The sequence below is a fragment of the Rhinolophus sinicus genome, chromosome 2, assembly GCF_057876585.1.
Source record: "Rhinolophus sinicus isolate RSI-liver-muscle chromosome 2, RSI-T2T, whole genome shotgun sequence".
In the NCBI taxonomy this organism is placed as follows: Eukaryota; Metazoa; Chordata; class Mammalia; order Chiroptera; family Rhinolophidae; genus Rhinolophus; species Rhinolophus sinicus.
Window position 1 is genome coordinate 95,895,110 of NC_142502.1, and position 25,515 is coordinate 95,920,624.

Below are 25,515 nucleotides of genomic sequence, written 5' to 3' on the forward strand. Positions count from 1 at the left end.
TGTCCTTTGCCTGTTTTTCCAGTTGATTGTTGATCTTTTGATCGTGGAGTAGTGGGAGTTTAAAAATTATTTGCACATTAATTCTTTTTTTACATGCAAATGTTTTCTCACAATCTGTCATTTGTTTTTCAACTTGGATAATAGTGTCTGTTGTTTATAGAAAGTTTTAAATTTTGAAAGATTTTGGCTTGGAACATTACTTCTGGGGAGACGTGTGAGCTGAGCCAGACCTCAGATAAAGCCCATTCCCCCAGCCAGCCTTATCTTTTCTGCTCCCGATTCTCCAAGCTGAACCCAGAGCTCTCTGCTCCAGTGTGTCCATGGAGGCTCCTTTGGGGCATGTTTTGAAACTGGCGCAGCTTTATCTAACGGGATGAACCTGGTTAAAGAGATTAGCAAGATGTCTCGTGGATCCCACGTTTAATCTGCAGCCTTCAGGCTGTCCCTTCTCGCTGGGGAGGGAGCTGCAGAAACGGCACGGAGGACTGGCCCCTGCGTGAGCTGCGACTCTGAGGCCCCTGCTGCCACGACTGAGTTAATGGGGGTCCCAGGCTAGGGGGGTGAACATGGGCAGCCCCCAGAGCAGCTCCCTGCAGCTTGGACTGTCCGCACCCTTCCCACGGCCCTGAGTCTTCAGGCTGTGGGCTCACGAAGGTCAGGAGTGGGAGCTGTGCGGTGGGAGGCTGCCCGGACCACACCCTGCTGGCATGGCGCTGCTGCCAGTCAAGTTTGACCAGAAGAAGCGGGTCAAGTTGGCCCAAGGGCTCTGGCTCCTGAACTGGCTCTCCGTGTTGGCTGGCATCGTCATCTTCGGCCTAGGGCTCTTCCTGAAGATTGAACTCAGGAAGAAGAGCGACGTGATGGATAATGCAGAGAGCCATCTGGTGCCCAACTCCCTGATCGGGATGGGGATGCTGGCCTGTGTCTTCCACTTTCTGGCTGGCAAGATCTGCTATGATGCCGTGGACCCTGCCAAGTATGCCAAGTGGAGGCCCTGGCTGAAGCCATACCTGGCCGTCTGCGTCCTCTTCAACACTGTGCTCTTCCTGGTGACCCTCTGCTGCTTCCTCATGCAGGGCTCGCTGGAGAGCACCCTGGCCCACGGGCTCAAGAATGGCATGAAGTATTACCGGGACACAGATACCCCTGGCAGGTGTTTCATGAAGAAGACCATCGACATGCTGCAGATTGAGTTCAAATGCTGCGGCAACAACGGCTTCCGGGACTGGTTTGAGATCCAGTGGATCAGCAATCGCTACCTGGACTTCTCCTCCAAAGAAGTCAAAGAGTGAGTGGCCACCAGTCCAGGGGCAGAGCTCATGGGGACATGGAAGCCCGGGGCCTTTTCCTCCCCTCTGGGTGCTCTCTGTGCATAACTTATTAGGGGGCACGTGAGGCTGTATTCAGTTGGATCATACGGAATTGCCAATATTCTAACGTGTTTTGACCTATAAATAGAGCAACTTCATATGGTTCAACCTAATGTTTGGCTAAGGCAGATGGAAGGTCTCAAGTTACATGAGCTGTCTGGATGGCAGTCCCCAGGGAGGAAGCGCCAGCCAGGCACATGGTCTGCTTCAAGCAGTAGAAGTGGGGCATTCGTACATCACATATAGTGAGACGTTATTTGGCTACTTGTCTCATTCACTCAAAAATGCATGCATGGATTGGGTCCCAGAGGCTTAAATCTCCCGGTTAGTTCCTTTGTTTTCCAACCTTTGGACCCTGAGCAGCCACTGTCAAGGTGTTTGTCTTTGCGTATGGTGAAAAGAGCCGAGGACAGGGTGGTCAGAAAGGCCAGGCCATGGGTTTGACTTATTAATTAGCTGGTGACCTTGGTAAGTCACTTGCACTCCAGGGCCGTGCTTGCCCATCTTTTAAATAAAGACACTAGAATAGATCATCTTGAAGGTCACCTCCGAGCTCTGGCATACAGCAGGTGCTCATTAAATGCCTACTGGTGTTTACTTCTTAAATCCTGATAGAGCAACATGATACAGTGTTTCTAAAGTACTCCTGGTATGTGTAAATATACCTGAGGTGGGGTGCAGGGAGGCGTTGGTGAGAAAGAGAATCTCACCCTTTGAGCGAGCGATACCGCACATGTGTGGACTCCAGCACGCCGCTCTCCCAAGACCCACCCTCAAGGGTCTGGAGTCGTTTGGGAAAAGGCAGCCTGCCCTGAGCCAGGGCTCTCCTGCACCCCTCCTTTCTGTCCATCTCTAACCCATTCCCTGGCTGAGCACGGGTTTCAGTTGCTCATCCAGGCGGGTTTCCCTCTGAGGAAGGCTGGCGAGGCCAAAGGGACTTGCACACAGGGTGTTGGGCACCTCGGTGGCAGGCCATGGCTGAAGCCCAGACAACACCAATGAAGGCCAGAAGGCTGCCCCTCAGATGGAAGGGACATCATTGAAGGTCACTGCTGCATTTTATTTGCTGTGTGAGTGGGGATTACTGCTAGTCAAGGAGAGGCTTGTAAACCGCTCTGCCCTTCCTAGGCAACAGGTGTGCAGCGACAGCACAAGGTGGCTTGATTTACGCAAGCTGCCCCAGGAGGGTGTGAAGCCAGAGGGACAAGCAGAGTTCTTGGGGGTGGGGGCCGGGGAGGACGGATGCTGATGGTCCGACCAGCCTTTGTGAGCAGAAGAGAGGGGCTTTTCATTTTTTCCTGTCATTTTCCTTGGTTGTTTTCTGCCCAGGGTCAGCCCTTGGAGAGACCTTAAAATCTCTCTGTAATCCCAAATGCCCTTTTGTCCCAGAGCAGAGAAATTCTCCAGGTTGCTCCACTCCCAATGGTTGGCGTATCCAAATTATCAGGCAAACGTTCAGCTTGGTCAAAAGTGCCTCAATGCTCCATACCAACTTGTTGGTATGAAACTATCCTCACTCCACTGACTTAGAAAAAAGTGTCTCAGTTACCCACAGAAAATATGGTGACAACATTAAGGGAAACAAAACCAGGAAAAGAAATTCAAGTCAGATTCTCATCCACAACGAATCAGTGGCTTTAGGTTTTTCACATTTCAGTCTAGTCTTGTGACCATTTACATCATAACATAGTGTAACCACGTATAAATGCAATCAAGTGCCGCATTTTGTAATTTAATAGTACAACACTGACATAAATGTTCAAAACAAAACAATCATTTTTTACCCCCAGCATTATTGAGATATCATTCACAAATAACATCGCATAAGTTTAAGGTTTGCATTGTGCTGGTTTCACACATTCACTGGGGGCGCCAAAGAAATGTCTACAAGTGGACACTTTGGTCAACATTGCTGAAGCAGGAGTTCTCACTAATCAGAAGTGTCTGGACGCTGATGGGAACCACTTTGAGCACTTTGTACTGTGTTTCCCTGAAAATAAGACCTAGCCAGACCATCAGCTCTAATGCGTCTTTTGGAGCAGAAATTAATATAAGACCCGGTATATATTATATTATTATATTACATTATATTATAACTTGTATTCATCTTTTGTTATCAGTATATATTGAGTGTTACAATTTTAGTAGTTTTTTCCTCTCTTAAAATGTGTCTACATTTCTTTGGCACCCTATGCATATTGCAAACTGACTACCACCATGGCACTAGCAAACACCTGCATTACAGCACATAATTACCATTGCTTTTTTGTAGTGAGAACATTTAAGATCTAGTCTCTTAGCAACTTGAAGTATATAAGACAGGACTGTTAACTACAGTCACCATGCTGTACTTTAGATCCCCGGACTTACTCATCTTATAACTGGAAGTTTGCACCCTTTGACCTACATCTTCCCTTTTCCCCCAGCCCCTGGCAACCACAGTTCTAGTCTCTGTTTCTATGCATTTGGCTTTTTTAGATTCCACATATAAGTGAAGCAGTATTTGTCTAAAAACAATCATGTTTAACGGTTGCATAATATTCCACAGAACAAATGGACACACTTATGCAGGCATTTAGGTTATTCTTATTTCCTTCTGTTATAAGTAAGACTGGAGTGGGCATGCGTGAGGCTTTTCCTTCTCTATATTTCTCTGTCTCTCTCTCCTACTTCCCTTAGGCTGAATTTCCAGAACTGGAATGTTAGAATTGAGAATTGTAGAACTTAAGTGCCTTTCTCCTTTCCGAAGCCTCCAGTGACGTCACACCCCTGTGCAGCCATGGGCACAGTCTGAGAGGGTCACCCACTGAGAGAGGACCACATCATCGTTTCCCACAAACGTTTAAATTATGATCAGTGGATAATACCTGCCAGTGAAGGGAGGCTGCCTGGGGCTGTGTCCAGAAAGCTTCCTGGGGCTGGATTTGCCTGAGGGCCAGCGCTTCTCTGTAGGTGGAAAGAAGGAACAAAGGAATGAACGAGAGGATGTGGAACGGCATTTTCCCTCTTTTCTCCAGGGATGCTAAAATTTTTCCTGTTCACAACCTGTCTGTTCCACTTAGAAGGATTATTAAGTTTACCTGACAGAACTGGCTCCCCAAAATCCTCCCCTGAAAAATAGAAAGTGTATGTATGTATGTATGTATGTATTGAGATGCTAAAGCACTGAGAAGTGGAAAGTATTTACCTTTTTCTGTCTTTTCTCAGCAGCCCCTTCTGGGCTAGGATTCTGAGGCCACAGAGGCAAAGACGCAGGGGTGCGGCCCAACAGGAGGGCAGGGCCAGGGAGCAGTGTTATCTTTCACCAAGATGTTTTTAAAAGGAATTCTCCTTTTTTCTCTCCCTACCAAATTTGAATGAGCCAGCAGAAAGCCTTGACCCTGAGGCCTCCGGGAGGCAATCCCAGGAGCAGTGAGCTGGTCAGAGGGTGGGACATCTGGAAGGAAATGCACCCGAATTCTCTGTGGACGCTGGTACTGGGCGTCGGCGGTACTGGTGCCCATGACTTCTGGTCATTTCTGTAGGCTCTTCCCCTAGAGCACCTCTTTCCATTCTGGGCAATGTACACCTCGCTGGACTGGGCTAGAGACAGCTGAGGTCCTCAGCCTCCAGCATTTCCGGTCCAGCTCCCGAGAAGAGGAGGTCATTCCTGCTCCTCCCCGACCCCATTCCCAGCTCATGGCCTCAGCAAGCACGGGGAGGGGGGGGGGGACAGGGGGGCTGGTTTGGAGACATTTCTCAGGGGACTCTTTCAGATCAAGGACTGTTTCCTAAAGGTTCCTGAGCTAAACAATGAGATCAGGTGGGAACAATTCAAGGTTTTTACAAGAATTTACAAGCTTTTGGTCCCCGTTTCTCAGATGAGTATTAGTGTGCTGCAAAAGTAATTGTGGTTTTTGTAATTATTTTTAACCTTTTAAACCGCAATTACTTTTGCACCCACCAACCTAATAGCTTTGTGGCAGCATTTCACCTCCAGCCTGCACGTCACTATGTTGCCAGGTGATTTTGGAGGGAAAAAAGCCCTCATTTATTCTGCACAAAACCCTTCCCGGAGGGGTTGTAGTTTTTTAGGTGCTATTATCTTTATTGTTTAGATGAGAAATCTGAGCCTCAGCGAGGTAAAGGGACGTGCTTAAGACCTCACAGCGGGTAGATGGGGTAGATTTTTAAAAACCCAGCTTTATTGAGATATAATTCACATAACATACAACTCACCCATTTAAAGGGGACGATTCGACAGTTTCTGGTTGTCTTCGCAGAGTTGTGCAACCAATACCGCCGTCAATTTTAGAACATTTCCATCACTTCGCAGACAAACCCTGCAGCCTTCAGCTTTCACTCCCCAGCTTCCCAGGGCCAGTCTACTTTCTGTCTCTATAGCCTTCTCTGCTCTGGACGTCTCATTTGAGTGGAATCACAGAATATTTGTCCTTTTGTGTCTGGCTTCTTTCACTCAGCATAATGTTTTCAGAGTCCATCCGTGTTGCAGCCTGTGTCAGAACTTCGTTACTGTTTAGGTCTGAATAACATCCTAACTTGTGGAGGGCCAGGTGTTAATTCTGTTCCTTCCACTCTACTGCAACTGCTTCCCAGTGACGTTATTTACAGGGCATCCTGTACCGATTCAGGGGGAAACAAATCTTTCTTGACAGACTGAAATTCTCCAGACTCTCTGGGAGGCGGGGTAAGGGCAGTGCCTCATCCTTCTCCCTCTTCCTGTCCTTCTCTGTCTCTTCTTCGCTTCCTCCTCCAGAGGGACAGTAGGTGTGGGCAGAGGTGATGCTGCCTCAAAAAACATCTGTGGATTTTGACTGGATTCTAGCACTTCTGGGCCAGGGTCTCAGATATTCACAAGGTGGCCCCACAAAACCCAGGAGCAGGCCCCCTGTGGCCTGTGGCAACCTTTCCTATCTGTGTTTACCTTCTCCCTCCCTCCCTAGCCTGGTGGTCCTGGGGAGAGGTTAGTGGAGGTCATCCTGTTATAACTGGTGGAGGCCTGCAGTGGGAGGAGCCCAGTCCAGGAATCCCCAGTGACTCAGTCTTCAGAGCAAGGTTTCGGAGATAGATTTGTAGTTCTCAACCAGTGCTTTTATTCTTTGCATTTTCAACTTTGATTACAGAAAATTTCAAGCGTTCATCAAAGTAAAGAGATTCCCATGTACCCACCCAGCTTCAACAAATGTAAACATTTTGCTTCTCTTGTTTCATCAAAGCAAATCTTGGGTATTGTGTCCCTTTACTTGTAAATACTTTAGGAGGTATTTCTAACAGATAAGGAAAGTTGGTTATTTTGCTGTTTTGTTTTTAATATACGCACAATATTCTTTGCATTGAATACTGCAAAATTAACATTAATATCATCTAATACCCCATCTATGTTCAATTGTCTCTAATTGTCTCAAAATGTCTTTCCCAGTTGGTTTGTTCAAATTAGGATCTAAACTGAGCCCACACTTTGCACTTGGTTGCTTGGTCTCCTCAGTCTCTTCCTCTGTACCTTTTTCATGCCATGTGTGTCTTGGAGAAACTGGGCCATTTTGTCCTGCCGAATTCCCTTCATTCTGGAGTTGCAGCACATGGTGTCATCTAACTTGTTTTCCTGTCCCTTGTATTCCCTGCAAGCCAATAGTTAGTGCTAGGGTGTGAGTGGATTCTGGTTTGGTTTTGGCAAGAACACCTCCAAGTGTGCTGCTCTGGGCATCTCACGGCACCACATCAGGAGGGACATGAGGTCTTCAGCCTGTCTATAATGACTCCTTCAATGTTTTCCTGTTTTCAGGATAAGCAGAGCTTCAGTGTCTTGGGGTAAGAGGCAGAATATGAAGGAGCTCAGATGCCTCAGCACCGGGAACTGTCAGCCAGGAAGGCCTAGCCTGGGGCCCTCAGACTGAGGGAGAAGTTGGCAACAAACTGTCTCACTTTACCATCCTGCCAGTGAACCCATAGACTGTAGGCACCTGTTCACTTTTCCTGAACAATTTATAGACATCTCAAGAAGTCTAGACATTGGCTAAAGTTCCCTGAGGGCAGGGCTGTGTCTCCCCTCAGACTGGGGCCCGAGGATAGGGCTGTGTCTCCCCTCAGACTGGGGCCCGAGGACAGGGCTGTGTCTCCCCTCAGACTGGGGCCCGAGGACAGGGCTGTGTCTCCCTCTTCCTAAGTCCTCCCTCACCATCTATAGAACTTCATACCCAGTGACTACTCAAAAAAGAAATCTTTAAAGAAATACCAGCACTGCCCTTGCTGTATACCAGGCACTCTGTGTGTTTTACCCCATTTAATGTCCACCATAGCCCCGTCAGGTACTTATCCTGTCACTTCTCAGATAAGAAAACTGAGGCTCACAGAGGTCAAGCAAGTTGCTAAGGTTCCACGGGGGTCACGCAGCTGGGGGTTGACTCCGCAGTTACACTCCTGCCTCCCTCCCCGGGCCTGCTCATTTCCATATGGCTTTCTTTATTAATTTATTGATTCACTGACTAAATTATGTGGTTTTTCCAGGAAAACTCTGATGTGATGATCTTCCTGAGTCATATGTGGCTTGGCCATGGGAGAGTGGGCTAGAGCACAGGCCTTATGTTAATGAAGACCCTTACAAGCCCTGGTGAGCCCTGAGCAGAGCGAGATTTGCAGCCTGGGAAATACTCTGATATAAATAGGCAGCTCACCACCTAAGGAGCTCCCTCCCCTCTGCCTGGCTTTGTCTTAAGAGGGTGAGTGGGGCCTTAATCTGTGGTTGGAATCAGGGCAAGCACTGGGTAAACCAGATGATGCTTCTGGGGGCGGGGGAGAAGATGAGTTCCAGAGGTGTGACCCCAAGAGGTCCCAGGCTGGGGGCCCAGGAAAGGCCACCGGCAGGCTGACCTGGGCCCTGTCCTGAGGGAGTTCCTAGTCTGAGGGACACAGCCCTGCCCTCAGGTACCACCAGTGGGGGAGGGGAGTGTCAGAGGTGAGGTGGGGAGATGGAGGCTGCCCAGAGGCCAGCCTGCAAATTAAACGCAGCCCCGAGCCTCTGCTGGCATCAGCTCACACCCCTGCAGGCCTGGCCTCCACTTCAGAGACACACGTAGCATGTGTGAGCAGGTCTGCAGGCTTTGCCCAGCTTAGGGACAGCTGGAGAGTGCATAAGGAGGGACAATGGTGGATAGGACAGAGCTGCTGCTGGGACAGGAAAAAGGAGCGAACTCACACTTTCCCAGGGAGTTTAACTGAAAGAGCCAGCAGGCGGGAAGTTTCTGAGAAACACTGAGGAGACTGAAAGGAGGAGAGGCCAACTGCTGTGGGCCACTTCCTGTGTGGCTTTGGGTGAGGCCTTGCTCTGCTCTGGGCCCCACTTCCTCCTCTGCAGAACAATCTGGTGGTTTGCAAGGTCCCACCCAGATCGCCTTCAGGGGAGCAGCCAACCTTCTCTGAGGGCCTGGGCCAAGTGCATGCTTTGCATTGTCTCATTTAAACCCCACCACTGCCAAGAGGGGGATGTGGTTAACCCCACCTCACCAGGGTTCAGAGAGATGCATCAAATGCAGATCACAAATGTGAATCTGCTCACAAATGAAGATTTGGGACTCTCTTTCCACAGGGAGATTGGGGATGGCCCAGGTGGGACACTGTGCCTGTTAGGAAAAGGGACAAACAGCATTTGAGTTTGGAAACCCCCAGGCTTGAGGAGGACATGTTGGGATTGGTCTTGGGGAGGGAGGCTGCTGCCTGTGCAGGCATGCTGGGGCCTCCGGTTGCTCAAGAAGGGGGTGGTTTGCACTTATGGCGCAGTCAGCTGGGCTTGAGCAAAAGCGTCAGTAGCAGCCGATTCTCACTGTCCCCACTGAGGGCTTGTGGTGAGCCCTTTTCTCACACAAGGCACTCACAGCTTCTTCTCCACAGTTGGCAAAGCCCATGCCACCCACATACAAGTGACTGTTCCCCAGCAATGTGGTGTGGTATGTCCTACTGTCACAGCTGCTCCCTGAGAGCACACAGAGCGCACGAAGCCTCTTGCTCGGCACCCGCCCCGCGCTGGCCCATGAAGGGCTTACCAGACGCCAGGCGCTCTTCTAAGCCTTTTTACCTGTCCTCCTCCATCTGCTCCTCACGTCAGCTCCACTTTACAGATGAGGAAGCTGAGGCCCACAGAGGTGAGGGAACTTGTCCAGAGGGGTGACCTGGGAGTAAACCCTGGTAGTCCTGCTCTTCTCACCTGCATTGCTGTGCCCCCAGGGCCACCTGCTCCTTGAGCACTGGGTCTTGTCCATGAAGCAGCAGCCAGGGACTGCAGGGCGTATGGAAATATGGTCACCACAACCCAGGCAAGGATTGTTCGGGGATCAAGGAGGCTGCATTGTGCAGAGCCTTGCGGAAGTTTTAATCATACTGGACAGCAAAGGACAGTTCACTGAAAAGGAACCAAAATGCATCTGTTTCTTTTTTTTTTTTTTTTTATAGTCTCAAGTTTTATTAAGTAAAAAACTGGAATGTTTCATGAATTTGCATGTCATCCTTGCGCAGGGGCCATGCCAATCTTCTCTGCATTGTTCCAATTTTGGTGTATGTGCTGCTGAAGCGAGCACCACAGATGGCTCTTAAACATATTGAAAGATGTTCAACATCACTCGTAATGAGAAAAATGGAAATTAAAACAACCCCGAGATACTGTTTTTCATCTACCAGGTTTCATCTGTCTATCATCTATCAAACCTGTGTGGGTGTAGCTGTGGGGGCCAGGCTCTCTCACATGTGGCTCGTGGGGTGTGCTTGTACAGCTCTGAGGAGAATCCGGAAGGGACCTGGTAGACAGATGGGCCAGCCCTTGATGCAGGAATGCCTCTTCTAGGAATGTACCCTTCTAGATAGATCCACAACATGCAACATGTCCCGCATCCGTGTTTGCATTAACAGGAGCCTGGGAAACCCCAAAGGTCCATCATGCGGAAGTGGATAGCACCCCACGGGCCATCTGCACCCCATGTGGGGATACCATGCAGCTCATTGAAAACCTGAGAACACTCCCCATTGACAGATATAAAAAAATCTCTAAGATACTGCTAAGGGAAAAAGGAATGGCTAAAAAAAAAAAAAGAAAAGAAACTCAGGAAGAAAAAGATTTGTAGAGTTTGTGCATGTTTGTCCAGGCATGAAGGCTCCCTGGAAGGACAGACAGCCGGCCACAGTAGGGGACTTGGCGGCCCAGGACAAGAATGAGTGGGAGACTTGTCTTAAAGGGGTTTTATTTAGACGCTAAACATGGACAACTTTTTTAAGAGTATGATTATCATTTCAACATTGTTGAAAACAATTTGTATTTTTCTTTTAAAGATTTTATTGGGGAAGGGGAACAGGACTTCATTGGGGAACAGTATGTACTTCCAGGACTTTTTTCCAAGTCAAGTTGTTGTCCTTTCAATCTTAGTTGTGGAGGGTGCCGTTCAGCTTCAAGTTGTTGTCTTTTCAATCTTAGTTGTGGAGGGTGCAGCTCAGCTCTAGGTCCAGTTGCCAATGCTAGTTGCAGGGGGCACACCCCACCATCCCTTGTGGGAGTTGAACCGGCAACCTTGTGGTTGAGAGGACCCACTCCAACCAACTGAGCCATCCAGGAGCCCAGTGGCAGCTCAGCTCAAGGTGCTGTGTTCAATCTTAGTTGCAGGGGGCGCTGCCCACCATCCCTTGCGGGACTCGAGGATTCGAACTGGCAACCTTGTTGTTGAGAGCCCACTGGCCCATGTGGGAATCGAACAGGCAGCCTTCGCAGTTAGGAGCACGGAGCTCTAACTGCCTGAGCCACCAAGCTGGCCCCAACAATTTGTATTTTAAACAATTACAGGCTTTCTATTCTTGTGTTGTAAAAGTCTGTTGATAGTTTATGGATTGCACTGTTCGTGAGCAACTTAAAAAACACCTTTTTACTCAAGATAACATGCCTACAGTCAAGTGTGCAAGTTCTAAGTGTGCTGCTCGATGGATTCTGACACATAAAGACCCCTGGGTAACCTAGCTCTGGTCAGGTAAACATCCTTAGCCTGCCTGATGGGGAGGGGAGAACTTTCGCTGTGAAGATGTCTGCCCCTTTTGAATTCTGAACCCACACGAATGTATGGTGTGCGCTAACCAACCATACACATTAATAGAAAGATGCAGAAGTTACGAGGGCTGCATCCTTCAGGTGAGTAAGGAGCTCCCACCTGGCTGGGGGCAGAGTTCAGCACGGATAGTGAGCAAGCCAATGCCTGTCTCACCCCTGCTCCTGCACAGGCCCGGGGCCAGAGCAGGCCTTCTGGAAACATCGATTGAGCAGAACTGATTTGGCCAGAGGGGGTCTTGGTGCCCCGTGACCTGAAAGGGAGAGGTGAGGTTGGAGAGGGGCCTGGGGACTAAGGGCTGTTGGTCGTGAATGCCAGGCAGAGCCTTGTCCACGGTCACTGCCTGTCCTGTGGCTCTTCCTACCAGCCTGCCATGGTTCCGAGAAATCGTCGCAGCACACAGAGAAGTTGGTCACCTCTAGATGCCCTATGTACTTGCTTCTTGGTTTGTCATCTATCTCAACTCTCTAGAACATGAGTCCAGGAAGGTAGAGGCACTGGCTCTCTAGGGTCAGCGATGCTTCTTCAGTGCCCACCCAGCACAGGGGCCTGCACATAGTGAGTGCACAGCGAGGACCTACTGAGCGGGCCAACGAACGAATGGATGAATATTCTAGCTTTTCAGAGGTGGGGGTTGGGGGGAACTGGCGCCAGGTAGGAAGTCCGCGAAGCCCCTCGCAAGCTGTCCGTTTCTCCCCAGTCGCATCAAGAGCAACGTGGACGGGCGGTACCTGGTGGACAGCGTCCCCTTCAGCTGCTGCAACCCCAGCTCGCCGCGGCCCTGCATCCAGTACCAGCTCACCAACAACTCGGCGCACTACAGCTACGACCACCAGACGGAGGAGCTCAACCTGTGGCTGCGAGGCTGCAGGGCGGCCCTGCTGAGCTATTACAGCCGCCTCATGAACTCCATGGGCGCCGCCACGCTCCTCGTCTGCCTCTGTGAGGTAGGCCCAGGCCGGGGGGGGGGCGGAGGGGAGCCACGCGCTGCATTTGGATTGAATGCGGTGGAGCCGAGCCCGGAGCACATGGCTCCCTTCTCGGACCCAGACCTCTGCCGAGCTGTGGCTCAGGCGAGCCTGCACTTGAACCTCAGCACCTCCACTTTTGTTTCTTTGTTTCTATCTTAGCACTTAAAAATCATTTACTGAGGTGAAATTCACAGAACATAAAATTCACCATTTTACGTTCACAATAGTGTACAACCACCCCCTCTGTCTAGTTCCCAAACACTTCCATCACCCCCAAAGAAAACCTGCTACCCATTGAGCAGCCACTCCCCATCACCCCCTTCCCCTGGCCCCTGGCAGCCTCCAAACTAGGTCTGTCCTTGTGGATTTACCTATTCCGCCAATTTCCTATCAATGGAATCGTATCATAGGTGACCTTTTGTGTCTGGCTTCTTTCACTTTTCATGTTTTGGAGGTTCATCCTGTGCCCCCCCTTTTTGAGTCTGAGGGCTTAGAAAATTATTTAACCTCTCTCTGTTACGTAGGGCTCACAACACTTCACGCTGGGACCGTTGGGAGGCAACAGGAGATCATAGGTATGGGTGCTCAGTAACTGTGAGCTGTTAGGATCTGTGCTTCTGTCAAGAGGTCGGTCACCATTTATTTGCCCATTATGCCAGTTATTTGTGGCTTCATCTTATCTCAGCTGTAAGGCCGAATTCCTCTCTGTACCTACAGAGCTTGGAATGCAGCAAGCCCTCAGTGAATGCGCTGAATTCATTCATTTATGGAAGAGAGAGCTGGCAAACCTACCTTGTGCTGGGCGCTGTCCTGGGTGCTGAACGGGAGAGCATGTGAGTGAATGGTAGACCAAGGTGGCACAGCGGGTGACTCCGGCTCCTGCTCTGAGCTGACAGCGGAAGATCCAGACGTACAAAATCAGAAAGGTTAGGTGGGGAAACTTTTTCCAACAGAAAAGACTGACTGAAAGGTTCCTTTAAGTGAATGCCATGGAAATTCTCACGCAGCTGTGCCCTCAGCTGAGATACACCACTTCCAACTCACCGCATCACACTAGAGGGACTGTACTTCCTGGAGGTGAGGCGGGGTGGGAGGGCTTCTTTTAATGTTGAGGCAAACACAAGCACATTCATGGACATTTATTTGTCACTGACTCCTTGAGGCAATCTTGGGAATGAGTGGGTAGAATCAGGAAACAAGGTTACCGCGAGGAGGTTGGAAGGGTGTGTCCCCAGAAGGGGAACAGAAGTCAGTGGGAAGATGGAGTTCCACTGGCTGCCTCTCAGTTTACCCATCTTTCTAGGAATATAGGTACCGCGTAAGATGAGAACCAGCTCACCGTGAACAGGGAGCTTGAATGCCCCTGAGTTTTACTCGAGGCCCTTCATGGGCAGAGCTCTGTGATGGGCATTAGGGTGGCTGAGATAGAATTCTGCCCTGGACCTTGCCCTCCCGGGCTTCACAATGCAGTTAGGAGATGACACCTAACTCATGAGCCTAAGGGAGGACCAAGTGCAACACTCATAGAGCAGCAGGAACGGATCACAGTGTGTGGGCGCACATCAGGGGGGACTTCCAGGAGGAGGTGAGTTTTTCCAGTGTAAAAATCTTAAACTTTCAATTGGTAATAACAAAAACCTAAAACTCTTAGTAGTTACTGTTATCATCTACTACCATAATTATAAAATGCCCCCAGAGCATCCAATCTACAGAGGTTTACTGAGGCCCTACAACCACCCAGTGCTGTTCTAGGGGCTGGGATATGGGGTGAACAAGATGGATCATGGTCACCCCTGCCCTCAGGGGGCAGATGTTCTCCATTCACAGGCCTAGTCCTCTCACAGAGTTTGCTCTACCACAAAAGGAGAAGTATAAGAGGGCAAACCAGGCATGTGTGTAGAAACAAGGAACTAACATGATACATTATTAGAAAAGTAAAAACAATACTTACCACACTGACTAATAACTGATTACAGCTAACACTTCTGTTCATACTTACTGTGTACCAGGTGCCACGTTCTACACATACTAAAGAGTCATCCACACACATGAAGCAGGCGACACTTCACCTGAAAATCTGCAAGCCAGATGAGTAAACTGAGGTTGCCCTGTCACGTGGCTCGCTGAGTGCCAGGGCTAGGATTTGAACCCGGGCCGTCTGGCACCAGAGTCTGCCTCAGTGACTGCCAGTGCACACATCTAAGCAGTCACCCACTCATCCCCACACTACTCGAGATAAAGGAGAGGAAACCACATAGCATAGTTTGCAGAAAAGGAGGTTACTTTTAAATTCTGTCCAGCAAATAGTGACTGAACACCCAATATGTGCCAAGCAACATGCTAGGAATTGGGCGGGGAGAGAGGGCACAGGGCGAAGGAGCCCAGGATAGGAGAGACCTGAGAGGAAACGGGGAGGGAGAATGAGGAATAGAGGCTCAGTGAGGGCTGGAGCTGAATTAACAGGTGAAAAGCGGAGGGGAACAATGTTCTAGACAGAGAAAACCGCAAATGGTAAAGACGGGAAGAGAAAGGCTGGAGTGAGGGTGGGATCCAAAGCAGCCCAGGGAGGCTGGAAAGGGAGGAGAATGGCTGGGAGGTGAGGCTGAGTGGAGGCAGGTGTCCTGAGTGCCCAGGACAGGCTGGGGTGGGCAGGCTCTCACCAACCCACACTCACCAGAGCCCATCTCATTTGAAGGACCCTCGCGATGAATAGGCCGGTGGCTCCCATGGTTTCCGAACAGCCCCAACCCCCAGCTACTTCTCCCAGATGTCCTCTAAGTCTCCTCTCGCCCACCTGGCTAGGTGACCATGACGATTGGGCTGCGCTACCTGCACACGGCACTGGAAGGCGTGTCCAACCCCGAAGACCCTGAGTGCGAAAGTGAGGGCTGGCTGCTGGAAAAGAGTGTGCCGGAGACCTGGAAGGCCTTTCTGGAGAGCTTGAAAAAGCTGGGCAAGAGTAACCAGGTGGAAGCAGAGGGTGCAGATGCCGGCCAGGCCCCAGAGGCTGGCTGATGGCCCCCGGGGCCCCCTCCCCTCATGAACACTGAGAAGTAGTGTACTCTAAGAGAGGTGGATACCCCCCTCATCCAATCCGAATCTCCCAAGGAGGGCGGCCGTCTACAGAGACTCTTCTTGATGGTGGGACTGTAAGTTTCGGGTCCCTAAAAGCATTTAGCAAACATTCTTGAATGACTGACTCAAAATGTGAGTGAAGGAGTCCCCACAGGCCCATTGTCCTAGGATATACCCTCATGGTGGACTCAGGAGTTTTCTCAGGGATGATTCTGCCCACAACCCGTCTCTTCACGGCACCCGAATTTGGTTCCACCCTGAGGCTACTGGTCACGCCTGAGGGCTGCTCCCCTTTGATGTGTTTGCCATTATGAGCTCCAAGTCGCTTCATTCTATATCTACAGCGCCACTAGATGCATAAAAAGCACGGGAATCTGAAAAAAAATGTACTGGTCATGCTGTCATTTTTCTTTTTTAAATGCCAAGATGGACAGGTTAGCCATTTTATTTGTTCAGTGGCGGAAGGTGGGGGACAGTTATACTCTTCTAAGAGTAATGAACTCTCCAAAGCACTGAGGGCCCAAAAAAATTCTTCAATTATGGGGCAAGAGAACTCAGGCAGAGGATTATTTCCCCTCAGCAAAAATGCAGTTAAAGGCCTGCTTTTGTGTCACATGCCCTCACTTAGTCAGGAGTGAGCCATGGGCTGAGGAAGTCAAGTTGTTGGCATGTTTCAGCAACACCCCACCCAGAAAGGGCTGGGTGACCTCCTTTGGTGTGTCTGTGGAAGGAAGCTCTGGGTTAGATGGCTGCCCTTCTTTGGAAGAGAGCAACTCCTGTGTAGGAGTCCACCCTTTGGAGACCAGGCCTCCCCTGCTGGTGGGGTACCCACACAGGTGGCCGTGACGGCCTCCATGGGCAGCACCAATTGTCTACAGTGGAGGGTGGGGTCCTCTGGGAGCTTCCTTCTGTTTCTTTTCCCAGGTATCCATCCTTCAAAGCAGTATTTCTGGAATGTCTCTGCATTAAGGAAGATCATTTGAGACAGACTATCTTCCTGAGCTAGCAACTGCAAGAGAAGTTTTCAGTTCCTTCAGGAAAAAGAGAAAGGAAGCTTTTTCTGTCAAAGGAGAGAATGATTTCATTGCCGTCCTGCGTTTTCAGTGGACAAAATACTTCTGGTGCTGCCTGGGGTATGTTCTGGGTCTCTAATTCTCCCACGCTTAAGACCAGATAAAAGATGTTTGGACACTGAGAGACTTTGGTCCCAGATTTGACTTCTGAGTCTCCTTGAAACCAAGGAAGGATCCACATTGAAGGAGTCTGCTGTCTCTTCCGAGGGTACTGGAACCTTTGTCTCTCTCAGGAGTGCCGAGAACCATGAAAAGGCTGCTCTGGGCCCAGATGTTACTATGCTGTCAACAGCTGTACAATAGACATTAAATTTATATTGTATGAAAATCACTTTTGTGTATTGTATGAAAATGCTGTCTTAGCCTATTCAACAGTATGTATCACAGGACCCCTAACTCTAGCTAACAGTTTCTGACAAAACAAAACGCGACCCTATAAGGAAGCACTGTAAATGATCAGGGCAGCTGTGTTTCAGCAGCATGGGAATTACCTCTCCCACTCTCGCTCTCTCTTATCTTTAAGAACAGTGACTATTAAGAACAGTGACCAAGTAATCTCAACATTTGCTCCCGTTTGGGCCAGGGCTGAATTTATCTAACATTTGAATACATGGAATCTTCATTTAGTAATTTAAGCAAAAATTCCAAACCCCCTTTTTTCCCCCTGATCTGGTCAAAATGTAATTATTTCCACAAAGAGGAAAATGAGTCTCTATGGGGCCAGGTTCTAGAGCAGATGTAGGCAACCTCAGAATCTGAGAGCTGGTGGGAGGACCAAAGGCAAACTGACCCTCCAATAAGTGTCACCAGTTGGTTCAGAGCCACCTTGGTGAGCTGCTGTTTTAATAGGTCTTCTCAGGGAGCCAGGCAGTCGCCAGAGAAAGCTGGCCCCTCTCTTCTGGTCGCCTGCCAGTGCCCTGTAAGGCTGGCGCTAGGCTCTTCCTTGTGTCTAACCTGTCTTTCCTTGGACCAGTGCATTTCACTTCACCCGAGGTACTCAGCCAGTTTCCAAAGTCCTGCCAGCCTCGCCCTGGGGAAGGGTGAGAGGTAAAGGCTGTTCTTCAGGACTTGTATTTTTAAGACTCCACAGTGAAGGAGGAAGTTTTATTCCTAACATTAAGGGAGACGGGTGTCCTAGAATTTGTGGCCTCAGCTCATGAACCCACAGCCCTAGCTTGCAACTTTCAAGACCGGGACTGAGCCACTGGCAAGTAAACCCCCAAGTAACCTCAATACGGGTCAGGAAGATTAGGGGCTTGCTCTGCACACGGCCCTGTGCCTCCTTGTCTGGGAACCTGTAATGCTAGGCCAGCAGGTTTGCAGCTCAGCCAGGAATTGAGGGTTTGGGGTGGGGGTGGGGGGTGACCAAGACAATTAGGGCCTCTGACCTGCTACTGGATAAGATGGCTCCTGACGACAGCGCAGCCAGCCAGCGCCGTGTTAGTAACAGGAATGTGGGGGAATACTCTGGAAATCCAGGGAGAGAGAGGATGCCTTCCCAGTCCTCAGGGGACTTGAGATTGGCTTGAAGGGAGGATACGTTGGTCCTTAACTCCTGATGGCACTGTACCTTGTCCTCCAGAGGACAAGTATACACAGGAAAACTGTTAGCTATTGTTTACCCAAGGGAAATGAAAACATAGGTCCACACAAAAAATCCTGCACATGAATGTTTATAGTGGCTTTATTCATAATCATCAAAAGTTGCCCAAATGTCCTTTACCTGACGACTGCCTAAGTATCACCTGCTGATGCAAACACAAGCTAGACGAGTGTGTGTGGCTATTTCACATAAATTCATCTGCTGTATGTGGACAATGGACTAGGGCTCAGCAACCAAAAGGATGACTCTCAAATGGCTTCTCAGTGAGAGAAGCCAGACTCAAAAGGCTACATAAGAGATCTGATACATTTATGGAACATTCTGGAAAAGGCAAGACAAGGACAGAAAAAACATTAGTGGGTGCTAGAGGTTAGGATGGGGAAGGTGACACAAAGGGGTGAGAGAACTTCTTGGGGTGATGGAACTATTCTGTTTCTTGATTGTGGTGGCTGTTAAACAACCTTATGCATTTGTCAAAATGTAGGAAACTGTCCACTAAAAAGGGTATATTTTATCCAGGAATTGGGGTGCAAGGGGGAAGGGGTTATTGTAAAATAAACCTCAGAAAACCTGACTTAAAAATTAAGAGTAGAGACAGAGGTAGGAGTGTATCAGAGGGCGTAATGAGTCCTGGAACTGATGACATTAGAACAGGGAGAGGACGCTGGAAGCAGCATTAACGACCAGGGGACAGGGAAAGCACAATGGAAACCTTGCCGTTTGCTTGATGCCTTCCTTCTAAGAGCCCTTTGAAAAGCACAGCACAGCTCTCGTAGGTAATGCCTCCCCTGCAAACACAGAGTGCAGTTCCCTTCCTACATGTATCTCTCATAAACAGGAAGTGTCTGGAGTGTGTGTAACAACACAGACCTGGGATCACTAGGTAAGGATGGGCAAGAAGAGTTTAAATCTGGAGACAGGTCTTGGAGAGACGTCGAGTGCTGTTTTCCCAGTGATTTGAGGTCCATAATGGTTCAGAAAGGTCACAAGCGGTTGTAGCCAATGAACGTGAAACTTAATCAGCTGAAATGATGATCGAGCTTTCTCTGGGAAGGTCAAGAGCGTTTGGCTCATGGCCATAATTGACACTAATAATATAAGCATCTTAAATTTCAAGCTAACACAGATGCCCCAATTTATTAATAGCAAGGTGACACGGGGAACACTTCCACAGCATTTCAGTGTGTGAAACAAAATAGAAAGAAAATGAAGGCATACCCAAAGTAATGTTAACACCTAAAGCATTTATTTGGATATCTTTAAACTTTTTACATATGATACATTCCAAATTTTACAAGTTTTCCACAGATATTAAAGTTATAGCCAATTTATTACAGATAGAATTTTCCCTGATATGAAAAGCATGTTACATAAACATTTCCACAATGAACATAATACATGTGGAACAAATCATAAAACTAAGATGATTCATTAGGTAGGGAAGACAATTAGTTTAATGATGCAAATACCAGAAGATAAAGTGTCCATGTAATTCATCTCCTCTCAGACTCCCTGCCATTCTCAGAGAGTGGAATCCAGGGACACTCTGCTCACAACAGCCTTCTGGGAAGTCAGTCTTGAAAGCTGGAGTCTTGTTAAGACTTGGTGAAAATGTCTGGAATCCATTTACGAGAGAGAAACCTGATCTTTGTCATTAAAAATCTAATCTTGGTGAACATAACTGAGAAAAGTCAAAAGAAGCTGGATCTAAAAGCTAAAGGAATGGGTGGGGTGGGGGTGGGGGGATGTGACAAAGGCCGAAATAAAAATCATGATGCCACCCAAACAACTCAAACCAGCAGCTATCAGGAATGGAAGAAAGGCCAGCAAAAGGGGGAGAACACTGGGTTCGAATTTGGACTTTCTTCCTGTTGGGTGAGAAACACCTCCTCTTAGCTGGGTGAGCCAGCCCCAAGCAAGAGGAGCCAAGGTCATCCTTTCAGACCACCTTGGAGCAAGCAGTGACTACAGCTTCTGTGTCCCCACTCAGTTTCGCCTGAAGTCTAGGTTTCTGACCTTCCTTCTAGGTAGACTGCAGTGTGCCAAGCTGAGTGGAACAGGACTTTCAGATGCAGTTCAAACAGAACTGAAGGGTTACTTGCATTGGCTAAAAAACCCCCAAAGCCTTTCATCATTCATTTGTCCCTGACCCCACCTTAGGGAGGCTCCGAATTTATCCCTCCACTGAACGTGCCATCGCTCCCCGGGTGCATTCGAGCTCGCAGCACGTGTACCAAATGAGTGACTGCGTGGTATATAATAGTTATAAGCCATTTTACTAAGCGGCTATCATTCTAGGAAGGCACCTCTCAGTAAAAACATTGTTTACAATTACAAGTCATAAAAAGCCTGGGCACACCGGTCGTCCCAGGACTGCACTAAGTGAGCCAGCAGGTAAACAGCAATCATCGATTCCAGGAAATGCTAGTAGGGATGGGGTGGGAGAACCTCAAAAACACTGAGTTCTCATATTTTTTGCTAGCGTTTGATTCTAGAAGCATATTCTCAATTTAATCTTAGAAATAAGAGAATGTATCGTCTGAAAAATTAGGATACTCTGTAAGTTTTTCAAAAAGCCCTTTAAAATGAGTTTTTTTCTCTCAAAGCCGAAAGTCTTGCCCAAAAGAAGAAGAAAGAAAACAACCCAACTTTCTACAGCCCTGAAACCACCCAGCATATGAAGACACAATCTTCTCCCTCACTCCGTCCCAGGGGCTCCTTGTGCATGAATGCCCCCACCCTCTCACAGCTGACGGTGACAAGGAAAACGCCACTTTCTAAATCCACTGCTTTGCTCTTAGAAGTCGGGGCCAGTCAGCAGAAGGGACACAGACCCAATCCCAGTGTTGAGAGTCCCTGACAGGGACCAAGAAGTGGGACCCCAACTGACCACAGACACTGTTTCCCGTTGCTGTGGAATCGGCTTCAGGCCTGGAGTGCCCTGGGATTGGTCAGGTCACGTGGCTCAGACCCCTGGGAACGGCCGAACCAGTCGGGTGCCCATAGACGGGCTGAGTCCAGTCAAGGAAGAGAAGCTCCTCGTAAGAAGTTACGTTTGAAGGACACAGCCAATGGTGCATAAAAATCTGCTGACGGGGGATGATTTTATCAGTCTCTGGAGCCAGAAACTATAAAACTAAAACTGGGAAAAAAAGCTTCAATGAAGAATTATTTCCAAATCCAGGAGAACTTATTTCCTATGTCTCTTTCTTGAAAAGCCACTGGGTTACAAAAATCCAAGTTTATGGTTTTGGTAGCGAAGTGATTATAAATGCTGCCAGTCAATGCCGACCAGTGTCTGATTTGCTTCCTGTGCGTGTCCGATTTCCTCTGTGATACTGTGCTGGTGCCAGAGCTTCTGAATCTTCTTAAACCGCTCTTTGCACAAATGTAAAGGATTTCCCCGTCTAGAAAGAAGACAGATGTCACTCTAGATGCATTCTGTTTATTCATCTATTATTCCCCAAACTTTCCTGGTTTAGGAAAAGTTGTAAGTCACTGGTTTGAGATCCTCTGCAAAACTTCTGTTCAGCAGGCGACGCCGGCTGTTAATACGTCAGCTTCAAAGGTTTGCTAGGAGGGACTGAAGGGGTCTAAGGACTGCAAAGAAGAGGGAAATGCACACGAGCTCTGCTTCCTCAGACTGGGGTGAGGGAACAGGGGTGGGGCTGAGCAGGAGGGCCTGGGCAGAGAGGCTAAAACCACCCATTCACTGTCCATTTCGTCGGTTAAATTAAAAAAGAGAGGGACAGGGGAGAGGATGGAAGGAAAACTACAGGGGTACATATGTTCCTCAAAGTGCTGTCTTTCAGCCGCAAAGTCTAAGCAAAGCAGACAAACGTGGGTGACATCTGGGTCTGAGTGAACCAAAGACAGGTTGGCTGAGTTCACGCCTGGTGCCCCTGCTCCCAGTTCGCAGTGCACCAACCCTCACCCACCCAGGGCTGCTCCTCCTAAGAGCCCACAGCCCTCAGAGAACACGAAGAACCATCCCCAGGTGGCAGGCGCCTGTGACCCTGCGGGTCAGGTGCCTGGGCAGCGCATTAATTCCCTTGATTCAGTTCCCAGGCCTTCAACTTTTCCTCCCCAAGGCTGGACGGTTATATCTAGGTTAAGGCGTTTGCCTCCTTTGGTCTAAAAGAAGTTCTCTACTAGTGCTTGGGGGAACTGTTGTTAGCATTTTGCTTATGGTACAATAGAAGCTCCCAGAGTAGAAGTGATTAAGCCTCAAGTACTGTTGTATTGCTCTGTATGTCCTCAATCTTTGTCCCCAGATTCTTAGGTCACAAGATAAGCTCATTTCTGATCAATGATAGTCTGCTCCCTTAGATCACGTGACCAATGCGGGCTCTCGCCGCACAAAGCCACGCAAGTCACAGAGGGCTGTGCCCACAGTGCTCTGCTGCTGTGGATGCCACATGGCAATTCCAACGGTTCTGGTTCTCTGTAGTGACAGATGGAAAAAGCTGCACTCTGTCCTGTGCTCACGGCCCTCATGACGTTACGAGGGCTGGGAAAGGGGATGCCAAACCAGGGAGCCAGGTGCCCTCCTTGGAAGAGCCCACGGATACCAGCCGCCTGTGCCAGGATGGAAGCCCCTGGGACCACATGGCCCGTCACGCCCACCAGGCACTGAGGGCTCTGGAGGCCCAGACTCAGCCAAGCCAGCCCCCAGGACGGGCCTTACCTGAGCCCCTGATCCGTCTCCCCGTAGTCATCAAGGTAAGGAGGGGAATAGAAACATCCTTTGGTTTTGCCGGCTAGAAACAGCACCTGACATTCCCGTACTCTGCAGAGAGACCATTTACACATTATATATTAGCAACCGAGTTTTGGATTCGATTCCAAATGGATTAAATTCCTATAAAAATAAACATTACCAGTGTTGGAAGAGAAGCAACGGCATTTACAGCAGAGACACTTACAAAAGTATCAACACATCTGAAGTTTTAAAAATTACTAAAATGATTGTATTGCAATCAGTAATGACTGTACTGTAAATCAATATACTGTGTTTCCCCGAAAGTAAGACCTAGCCGGACCATCAGCTCTAATGAGTCTTCTGGAGCAAAAATTAATATAAGACCCGGTCTTATTTTAATATAAGACCCGGTATAGTATAGCATAGTATAGTATAATACAGTACAGTACAGTACACTACACTACAATACAATACAATACAATACAATATAAGACCGGGTCTTATACTACTTTTTGCTCCAAAAGGCGCATTAGAGCTGATGGTCCGGCTAGGTCTTATTTTCGGGGAAACATGGTAGTGACGGAGGGGACACTGGATAAGGAATCGATGGCTCATATGATATTAGCATTTACAAAACTGTTAAGTGTGAGCAAGTTCACTTCTAAACATAAAACAGTTACCAACATTTTAAACACTATTATGAGGAAAATTATTCCTTACAAAAATGGTACATGCACGTTATGAATTAGGTTGACTGGCAACACTGCGCATGACCAAACGAATTGTGAAATATGCCAGGCAAGCGGAAATGCTGCTGTCACATCTCTCCTAGGGGCTATTTAAGCATGTGTCTCCTGTCCCTCTGAGAGGTCTGCCTGCCTTTCTGGTATGCATAATTCAGCTCAATGCAACATTTACTGAGAACCTACCGCATACAAGAAGCTGTCAGGTACCGGGGGACACTAAGATGACTAAGCCACGGAGATAAGCTATGCCCCAGAGGAGCTCAAGCTCATGGCACCTCTCTCTTTCAAACTCTGAAATGGCATTCAGAGATGTCACTAGGACACACCAGCTGCCACGATTCTCCCCAGCGACACCAGCTTCCAGCTTCCGGCTGCTTCGTGAACATGACAGGCACATTCCCCAGCAGTTTTGCACTTACTACTGCCTGCCTCTAATGCTCTCCCCACTTCTCTAGGTCTTTCTTCAGTCACGTTCACAAGGAACCTTCCCTGGTTCCCTATCGAAAATTCAATTCCCCACCTGTCATTGCATATTCCCCTCTGCATGTATCACTTCTTAAATTCTTCCCAGTCTTGTTTGTTTATTTTCTATTTCCCTCACTAGAAAATGAGCTCAGGGAAGGCAGAGACGTTGGTCTGCTTTGCTGACTACTGACTACTGCATTCTCCAGGCTCAGTAAGTACTAGTCACTAGTATTTGTTGTACGTTGTGGAACATACACAACTATATATACACAGGCCTATGATATGTATGAATCCAAAACCATGAGGACCTAACAAAAGGACTAATTCTGACTACATGTGGGTAGAAAATCAAAGACAACTGGAAGTTTCATATTAGAACAAGCATGAGGAAAGTAGAACAGAACTGTCATGGGGGTGAGAATGATGATAATGGAAGAACCAGCACAGTTAGCATGAGCCAAAGAAGAGATGTGCAGAGACGAGGCTCCTCGTGTTTCTCAAATGAGTAGGGCACATGAGCACAGCGGGCTCAGGACTCGCTGCAATGCAGTGGTTTTACGCACATACACCGCGGCAGATCCAAAGCTAAAGAGCGGCCTCCAGGGCCTCACTCACCTCAGAAAGATGCCCACCCCAGAGCCACAGGAGTAGGTGTGAGCTGTGCAGGCTCCTACGTCCTCCCCTTCCAGTTCAGTCTGACAGCAGTAGCTCTGGGAGCACAGCAGAGTTCCACACACAAGGCACAGAGTTGGGGCTCTGCTCTTATCACCACCTGATTTGGGGCACCTTCATGGAAAAAAAAAAAAGCACAAAGTCATTGCTCTGAAAAAAGAGTAGCTGAAGAGCTGATGGTGGTAAAACCACCCTGGAAAAACATTTTGCAACATCAGGTAGAGGTGAAGATATATATATATCCTATGGCCCAGGTAAAATTATTTCTAGAACAGGGAACACCTCACGCATATACACAAGCACCATGTACTGCAAACAAACAACAATCGGAAAAAAGATAAACTCATCAATAGGAGGAAAAAAACGTCAATTCTGCTACTATCATGTAATAAAATACTATACAACAGTGAGAAATGATGAATTAAAAGTTATGTATGTCAAATATATAAATAAATCTTACAAGCTGTGCTGAGTGAAAAAAAGATGTAGAATGTACGGCACAGTACAATGCCATTTTAAAGCTTAAAACATGCAAAATAATAATCATAATAATAATAATAATCACTGATACCGCTGAGGAATATAAACATTTGCAGTTAACGTGCAAACGCACAGGAATGCTCACACTCCCTTTGGCAGAGTGGATCTCTGCTGGGGAAGGAGGAGGAGGCACCAGAGAAGATACAGAGGCATCTTCCACTGTCTAGGTAATGTGTAATTTTTACACTACCGATTCTTCTTTACGCTGATAGCACATTACATATT

The 25,515-nt window shown here is 48.4% G+C and overlaps 2 protein-coding genes and 1 non-coding gene across 8 annotated transcripts in view; 1 reads left to right on the forward strand and 2 right to left on the reverse strand.

The window, feature by feature from the left end:
- The first annotated feature begins 240 nt into the window (after positions 1-240).
- Positions 241-16,953, forward strand: PRPH2 (peripherin 2). The gene is made up of 3 exons (XM_019738335.3): positions 241-1,288; positions 12,144-12,390; positions 15,217-16,953. Exons 1-3 carry the CDS (start codon positions 708-710, stop codon positions 15,427-15,429), a joined length of 1,041 nt encoding a protein of 346 aa, XP_019593894.3. The 5' UTR covers positions 241-707; the 3' UTR covers positions 15,430-16,953.
- On the reverse strand, positions 9,831-9,937 carry LOC141572034 (U6 spliceosomal RNA). The gene has a single exon (XR_012497045.1). It is a non-coding gene; the product is annotated as a U6 spliceosomal RNA (small nuclear RNA).
- Positions 16,954-19,389: 2,436 nt separating the features above from the next.
- UBR2 (ubiquitin protein ligase E3 component n-recognin 2) overlaps positions 19,390-25,515 on the reverse strand; it is a 106,535-nt gene continuing 100,409 nt past the window's right edge. For all 6 annotated transcript variants that reach the window (XM_019738385.3, XM_019738383.3, XM_019738384.3 and 3 more), the window contains 3 exons: positions 24,694-24,864; positions 22,853-22,954; positions 19,390-21,572 (listed from right to left, as the gene is read on the reverse strand). In XM_019738385.3, the coding sequence (XP_019593944.2) occupies positions 21,431-21,572; positions 22,853-22,954; positions 24,694-24,864 (415 nt within the window). In that variant the 3' untranslated portion in view covers positions 19,390-21,430. The remainder of the gene's footprint in view (positions 21,573-22,852; positions 22,955-24,693; positions 24,865-25,515) is intronic.

Coding starts and splice junctions, on each gene's coding strand:
- PRPH2 (XM_019738335.3), top strand. CDS start 708: ATGGCGCTGCTGCCAGTCAAGTTTGACCAGAAGAAGCGGGTCAAGTTG. Junction 1,289..12,143: donor TCCTCCAAAGAAGTCAAAGA/GTGAGTGGCCAC, acceptor GTTTCTCCCCAG/TCGCATCAAGAGCAACGTGG. Junction 12,391..15,216: donor TCCTCGTCTGCCTCTGTGAG/GTAGGCCCAGGC, acceptor CCACCTGGCTAG/GTGACCATGACGATTGGGCT.